This window comes from Apium graveolens, chromosome 7, assembly GCF_009905375.1.
Source record: "Apium graveolens cultivar Ventura chromosome 7, ASM990537v1, whole genome shotgun sequence".
In the NCBI taxonomy this organism is placed as follows: domain Eukaryota; kingdom Viridiplantae; phylum Streptophyta; class Magnoliopsida; order Apiales; family Apiaceae; genus Apium; species Apium graveolens.
In genome coordinates this window covers 187,949,780-187,958,094 of record NC_133653.1, presented here as the reverse complement: position 1 = coordinate 187,958,094, position 8,315 = coordinate 187,949,780, and the positions used below count along the sequence as shown (strand labels likewise).

The 8,315-nt window shown below is 33.5% G+C and overlaps 1 protein-coding gene across 1 annotated transcript; it reads left to right on the top strand.

Annotated features, from left to right (window-relative positions):
- The first annotated feature begins 1,015 nt into the window (after positions 1–1,015).
- LOC141675267 (glucan endo-1,3-beta-glucosidase 2-like) lies at positions 1,016–4,562 on the top strand. The gene is made up of 4 exons (XM_074481976.1): positions 1,016–1,237; positions 2,720–3,979; positions 4,091–4,118; positions 4,220–4,562. The coding sequence occupies exons 1-4, from the start codon at positions 1,183–1,185 to the stop codon at positions 4,365–4,367; spliced, it is 1,491 nt and encodes a 496-aa protein (XP_074338077.1). The 5' UTR covers positions 1,016–1,182; the 3' UTR covers positions 4,368–4,562.
- The last annotated feature ends 3,753 nt before the right edge of the window (positions 4,563–8,315 follow it).

Sequence of the window (8,315 nt, the reverse complement as noted above, 5' to 3'; positions counted from 1 at the left end):
TGTATAATGAATTTGATATGAGCATGATGAGAGAGCTCAATTATTTCTTGGGCTTACAAATCAAGCAGAATCCTGAAGGTATTTATATATTAAAAACAACAAGAACTTACTTGAAAGATTTAGTTATAATAATATCAAGTTGAAATCAACACCGATGAGTGATGTCATCAAGCTGACAACCGATGAACAAGATAAAGATGTTGATATTCGGACTTATAAAGATATGATTGGAAGTTTATTATATCTTACAACTTCTAATATTATATATAGTGTTTATGTTTGTGCAAGGTTTCAAGCTAAATTTAACGAGTCTTTATTTAAATGTTATTAAGAGAATATTCAAATATTTGAGGGGAATTATTAACGTGTATTACTATTAATTTTAGCGTCAAATAACAATGTAACTTTGCAGTACAGCTTTGTACTATTTAGCTGTGGAACCAGTGATACGTAAATTAAAAATCCAACGAAGCAAATTGCTAACAGCACTCAAAAGATTCTCGGGACATGACAATAAAATTGAAAAGAAAACACAATGCCCACAAATTGCAAAAAAGCTTACAAAACCCATGAATAAACAAGTACTACAAACTACATAGACATATATGTATATGAGTATATTATGACCGTTGTGGGCCCTTTTTTTGTCTGAAACAAGACCAGGGTTCCTGTCATTTGTTCTCTCAATATGACAGCTTGACCCTGTATTACCCTAGCACAGTCACTCTACTCTGTATGCATAGGTGTATGTGCCTCTGTATCTACAATGCCTTACACAAAAGACAACTATTTTGTTTGATTATTAAATATAGCTTGTGACTGTGACAACGGCTCCCAACAAAGTTCATTTGTTTGTTCTAACCAAAATCTCCAATCCACATAATGCACATTATGAAATTCTTGAATATTTCTCAGCCGTTTGATCAATGCCCCTTATAGAATTACTACTTTTTTAATGATTTTTACTGTTCACGTGTATTTATTAGCATAAGATTAAAAGATTAATACAATGATTCAGGTAGATTAGCAAGCTAATACAATATTGTACTTTCTTTTGATGTTAAATACTTGTAACCCCCACACTTTCTTTTCATTTATTACATCTTTACTCACCTTCAACCTAAACTCTTTAAACACTCTCTCTAGTTCTTGAAAGACTGAGCCTTTTGAAGTAAAGAATCAATGGCATTGTTTCTTCTATTCCTTTTAGCTTTTGCTTCTGTTTCCGCTGATGAAGGTGTGTAATCTTTGTTTACTTTTTCACAAGAAACAGTATTTGCATATGTGTTTATATATATTGTTGGAGTTTTATTGTGAGCTGTGATAATATAGTTTGTGGGTTAAGTGTATTTGTAGTATATATTGTTTGAGGACTCCATTTTTATGTTGTTTTGGTGTTGAGCTGAGATGGGCACATAGATTTTGACTCTATGTGTTATTTTAACCCTTGAACTGCACTTATTTAGTTACCAATGGGAATATTTACCAAGGGTTTTGTTGTTATATGTATGTTAGATGTACTTGTTTGTGTTTTGATTAGAGGAAGTAACAACTCTTGACATTGCCTATTGTTGATGTTAAAACAAAAATAGTTATACTAGAAGTGAGAAAGGAGCAAAGTGTAAGAATAGTAATGTTCTTTGCTCTTTACATAAGTTTTCTCTTGTTTTATATGTCATACTGTGTTATTTAGCAAAGTTGAGAAGATTGATTATACTTTTTTTTTGCTAACTATACAGTAAACAAAACTGAAATCATGGTGTAAGAACAACATAGAGTAGAGTATCAACTTGAAGTTATTTTGTTTACTTGAGTTCTATGAAGTATCTAGAGTTTGGTTTATATAAAACCAATATTGAAAATGTTGCTCTTTACTAAGTACCAAAAGGCAATGTGTTCTTAAGTTGTAACAAATCTGTGCAGGTCCTACTCAAAAGTTATCCAAATTAAGAGGGGGACGGGGGTTAATTACATTACATGCATATTGAGGAAATGTGATTGCGAAATGTTCGCTAATGTAGTATTGAAACAGCAAAAGCTTGGACTTGTGGAATGAAATTGTTGACATTAACAACTTCTTGCTTTAAGTAATTTCTTCTCCAAATAATTTTGGAAGAACCTTTTTTAACATATAGGTAGATGTGTAAAATGATTGGAAGCAAGCTTGTGTTTTTGTAGTGGTAGTACTTTTATTTAATGGTCTGCAATTTCATTGCTGGATGATATTTTATAAATAAAAAATGGTAAAGAGTAGAAGATGAATATTAAACCAAATTTAAGCAGCATTGTCTTTTGGTGTTGGATCACTTTCTATTACTTTGCCTTGGTAACACAAAGATGCACATTTCCTGAAAGTAAACACTCTTGTTTGAAGGTTTTCTGCATGCCCCTGCTCAATAATATACATGTAACATGATCATAGAGTTGATAAAAAACATTCACATACTTCATTATTATCCTGTCCGATATTCTCAACAGAATTTAGAAGTGCTGAATATTTATGCCGTGTTGAGGTTAAAGCCTGTGCTACGTTCCTGTCTTCTAATGTCTTACTTATGTTGTTGACTACTTGAGTTTGTCAGAATGTCAAAAGAGTCAAATAAGATATCATGTAGTCTTTCTAGTTTTCATTAACAGGGGATCTTATAATAAGTACACGAGCAGTGAATATGTGGTGTTTACCAGATGCAAATTAAAAATGGTCCCTCCTTTCTTGCAGATGCTTTCATTGGCGTAAATATTGGAACAGACCTTTCGGACATGCCACACCCAACTCAAGTTGTAGCCTTGCTGAAAGCCCAGCAAATCCGACATGTACGTCTCTACAATGCAGACCGTGGCATGCTTCTTGCACTTGCTAATACAGGTATTAAAGTTGCAGTGTCTGTCCCAAACGAACAGCTTTTAGGAATCGGACAATCCAATTCTACAGCGGCTAATTGGGTAGCCCAGAATGTCGTAGCACATTACCCAGCTACCAACATCACAACCATTTGTGTAGGTTCTGAGGTACTAACTGCACTCCCCAATGCAGCCCGTATACTGGTATCTGCCCTTAAGTTCATCCATTCAGCCCTTGTTGCATCTAATCTTGACAGGCAAATTAAGGTTTCAACACCCCTTTCTTCATCAATCATCCTCGACTCATTTCCACCTTCGCAAGCTTTCTTCAATCACTCTTGGAATCCAATTTTGATTCCCTTGCTCAGTTTTTTGCAGTCATCGGGTTCATATTTAATGTTAAATTTATATCCTTACTATGACTTCATGAGTTCGAATGGTGTTATTCCACTAGATTATGCACTCTTTGAACCTCTTCCTGCAAACAAAGAAGCAGTTGATGCAAACACACTCGTTCATTACTCCAATGTATTTGATGCTATGGTGGATGCTGCTTACTTTGCCATGTCTTTCCTCAACTTCACAAATATTCCTGTTATGGTAACTGAATCAGGCTGGCCATCTAAAGGCGATTCTAATGAACCAGATGCTACATTAGAAAACGCCAACACTTATAACAGCAATTTGATAAAGCATGTACTAGACCCAAACAAAACTGGAACTCCCAAACACCCTGGTATTGCAGTTAGTACTTACATTTACGAGCTATATAATGAAGACACAAAATCTGGGCCACTGTCAGAGAAGAACTGGGGATTGTTTAATGATAATGGAGTGCCAATATATACCCTACAGTTAACAGGGTCAGGATCAGTGTTGGCAAATGATACTGCAAATCAGACATTCTGTACTGCAAAGGAAGGAGCAGATTCAAAAATGCTGCAGGCTGCTTTAGATTGGGCATGTGGACCAGGCAAAGTAGATTGTGCACCGTTGTTGCAGGGGCAATCTTGTTATGATCCTGACAATGTGGCTGCACATGCAACTTATGCGTTCGACAGATATTATCAGTTGATGGGAAAGGCTCCTGGCAGTTGCGACTTCAATGGAGTAGCTGCAGTCACCACAACTGATCCAAGTAAGATTCTGTTTTTCTCTGTATATCAGTCATAGTGTGTAATATGTTTTCATTACTTTTCTATTTCAAAAACCTTAAACATGAATGTTGTTTGGCTATGAATTTACACAGGTCATGGTTCTTGCATGTTTTCTAACAGGTACATTTTTGCCTCGATAAAAATGTATAATTTCTAATTATGCTTCAAACTTTATAAATTTATAGCAGTTAAAATATATCAATTTCATTTCGTGTGTGCAGTAGTGGCAATAATGGAACATTTCTAAACAGCACAGCTTCGGCTGCAGATTCTAAGGCTTCAGGTTCGCCTGCTCGCATCACGTATGCTGGTACCTTTTTTGGTGGTATGATAGTTATGAAATTGTTAGTATGGTTGGCTGTAATATAGTAGTAGGAGGAGGTAGAGAAAGAAAAGTGGTTTGTGGAGTGATCTTTCCATAGGAAGTAATCTAGCTTCCGGAAGGTGATCCACTAATTTTCAAAGATAAAATCAGCGTCGGAAATTCCTAGGATGATTTTTTAGAGTGTATCAAGGAATTGATCTTTGACTGAACCTTATTATTCTATTCTTTTGCTTCTTTGATGTAGTTAGTAATTTTTGTTTTTGAGAGATGGTCTGTACTTTTAAATTACCCATAATCGAGATGGTCTGCGGAGACTGTTGTTAGTTGATCTTCCTTCCACGGATTTTCTTTTTTGGTAAATCACGTGTTTGTTAAATAAATAATCAGTCAAGCCAAGATATTTACATTAAGAGTTCTGATCAAATACATTTTTTTGACAGTTTAGGATCAAATACATTACAAATTAAAAATGTGAATTGAAAAGGTGTAACTGAGATTCCAGCTGAGGGTTCATACATAAATAAATTTCTTTAGTACTATTAGGCCGTAAAACATAGAAGATTTAAAATCCACTCTGCTGAGAGGAATATAACTGTAAATCAGTACTACTCCCAAGTCCAATGTGCGTATATGCCGGTGACTGTGAGCCTCGAGACATGTATCATGTGTCTACCAATTGGAAAATATTATTTGTGTGCCTGGTAGTAACCCAATAACCTATGCCGAATTAATCAGGGACAACCACAGTGTAGTGGAACAGAAATACTGTCGGACTGTCAGGCTCGAGTTCGACTAAATAGTTGAGGCTCGAGTTTGACCTGACGGAATCTGTAATTTTTAACTTAAAAAATGGACTCATAAAAAGTTTGATATGTTTGAGTTCAGCTCGATTAGACACACAATTTTTAGGAGCCCGAGTAATTTAAAATTCGAGTTCTGTTTGATTGATATAGAATTCGAATATCACGAACTTAAGCTTGGCTCCATATTAACATTGCCGAATTCGAATATTTTACGAGCCGAACTCGTAACTCACTCTAGTCACAACACCCGGGAAGCAACAATTATCTAGAAAACCAAGGCATATTAGATAAAAGAACAGCCTCCGAGGTCACTAAACTGTTTGAGATAGATGATTATTACAAGTTTTAAGATTCTGGAAAAGAGGATTTACCGCAGCGTGAGATCGTAAGTTGTGCCTGACCTGTCCCTTCTGATTCAGGACAAAGCTGTTTTTTTGTTGAAGTTAAAAAATAACAACTCATGATATCTTTCTCGGTCATTCTTTGCTGGTTGAATGCAAGAGAATTTTGTTCTTGTCAAAGTACTGTTTCTTTATTCTCCTTGAAACCTAGAGTTATTTGTAAAATGTATTCTCGTAATTTGGTCAAAATATATTTTTTACCTATATTTTATATAATACTACATTTTACATTTTTTTACTATTTTCGGCGTGACAAATTGCACCATTTTTATTAATTTTGTTAAAATTTTCAGGGTATTTTAGGAAATGAAAATATTAAATTATTTTCAGATCTTTATTTAAGGTTTTTAACCCTCTAAATGATACATTCTGAAAAAAATTAAAGAACGGAAGTTGTAGAGAATAAAAAGATTTTCTCGGAAAAAAATAATCTAACAAATCACTAAACATCTCATTCTCTCCTCATAACTGTTTAGCCGCCTCCCTCCTCTTCTCTCCTCCCCTAGGGTTTGTTTATTTTCAAGTAAATCAAGGGGCTTCCACTGGTTTTTTCCGGTGGAAAGCCCCAACCCTTCATTCTCTTTTATCCTTATTAATTTTCCTTCAATAAAACCCAATTTTTTGGGTGTTTGCGTGTCTCTCCTTTTGGAGTGTGTGTTTTGTCTCTCCTTTTGGAGTGTTTTGTTATGTTTTTGTTTAATTATGATTGGGTTTATTTCGTGTTGAATCGGTTGAGAACGAGTTTATTGATATTCTTGGTGGTCTGCAAAGCCTGCGTCGAATCTGGAGCGGTGTTAATTATTGCAAGAGCTCACCTTTCACAACCAAAGATTGTTCATCTTTCACGTGTTTACACTTTCGGCATGTCTATAGCTGGTATCCGGCATGTAGATAGCTGGGGTGTTTTCGGCATGTCTATAGCCGGTGTCCGGCAAGTAGATAGCTGTGGTGTCGTTTTTCCAATCTCAGTGATTGGTGTTTTTGAACATTGGGCTAACAATGGTTTTTATGTGATATGGTCAATTGCGATGTTGCTATTTTCAGAGATGTTGGCACAATTTGGATTGCTCGGGATGTCTTTTATTTCGTTTTTAATTTCAAGAATTTTTAAATTCTATGTGTTAAACGATCAGGAAACAAATCATCTAATTGTTTTTAGTATGATATTTGTTTTACCACCTGGTTGTATCGACAGTTGGGGGTTTGTCCCGACTGTATTATATTGAAGTTAATGAAAGTTTTCTGCATTTGTCAAAAAAAAAAAAAAAAAAAAAAAAAAAAAAAAGATTTTCTCGAAATAAAAAGGTTCAAAATTGGAATATTTTTTTTATATAATTGTTTTTAATAAATTCATCAAATATAGATTTTATTTAATTTTGGCTTCGTAAAATTTTTGATAATTTTGAATGTTATTGTTTTGAAAAGATTTTTTCGTTCTCTACAATTTTCGTTCTTTAATTTTTTTCGAAAAGTATCATTTAGAGGGTCAAAAAACTTAAATAATGATCTGATTATAATGAAATGTTTTAATTTCCTAAAATGCCCTTGAGATTTTTAACAAATTTATCGAAAATGGTGCAATTTATCGCGCTGAAAATAATAAAAAAATTCAAAATACAGTTATATAAAATATAGGTAAAGAATACATTTTGGACAAATCACAGGATGTATTTTACAAATAACTCTAAATTTTTAGGCGGATAATGCCACTTGTGATAGAGTTGTCCATGTTGTTTGCGTGCTTATGTTACGCAGGTGATCGCTTATTTGAGAAGAGAGCAGTCCAAATTCTGATGTTCACGATTATTGAATCATTCTGCTTATTATTAACGGAATTGAATACCAATTGAGATAAATTATAATCCCTTAACATTTTTCAAATTCGCCTCTCACCGTTAATATTGCGTTAGACTTCAAGTGTTAAATCGTTTAGGTTTAGTGTTAATAATAATGTCATTAAAATTCGAGTACCCAAGTCCCAATAATATCAACAAACATAGTAATACTTAGTTTTAATCACAGTCACAGATAGTCGAAGAAACTTATAAGATCTGATTTCCTTAAGTTTTGGCACTAGTTCTTTGGTTAAGTTCTTTGCTTAAGTTATGCACTAATTCTTTGCAATTGGCCGGGTCATAAAGTCAGATCACAGTGCTGGACTGTTTTTCGTTTAGCAAACATAGCTTGTATATGCAGGTCAAGATTCCAAGATCCCGTTCAAGTATATTACCCAAATGACCCTCCTAATATTCTGTGCAAATACTTGGACACTTAATTATTTTCTAGCTTTTTGTTAATCATCTTCTAGTTTTTTTTGCACACGGATGACTTGAAATGTATAAATATATATATATATATATATATTATAATATTTTAACTGTTAATTCATTTAACTTGTATTTACGGTACAACTAATAATACATTGAACTTATATTTTACATATAATACATTTAACCTGATATAATTTTCATTTTGACTTATATTTACAATATATCTATTAAACTTATATTTTACACATAATACATTTAATCTGATATAATTTTCATATTAACTTATATTTACAATGCACTTAATAATACAATGAACTTATATCTTACACATTATACAATTAATCTCATATAATTTTTATATTCTATCTCACCTGTAAAAATGTGACTAACTCTTACTTTTCTTATTTATATCTCTCTTTAAAGTATCTTAGTATAATCTGCTCATTTTCAATCCATCATCTGACCCGAGAGTAAGAACAGAGCTTCATCAGAGTTTCATCATCATCTTCAATCCATCA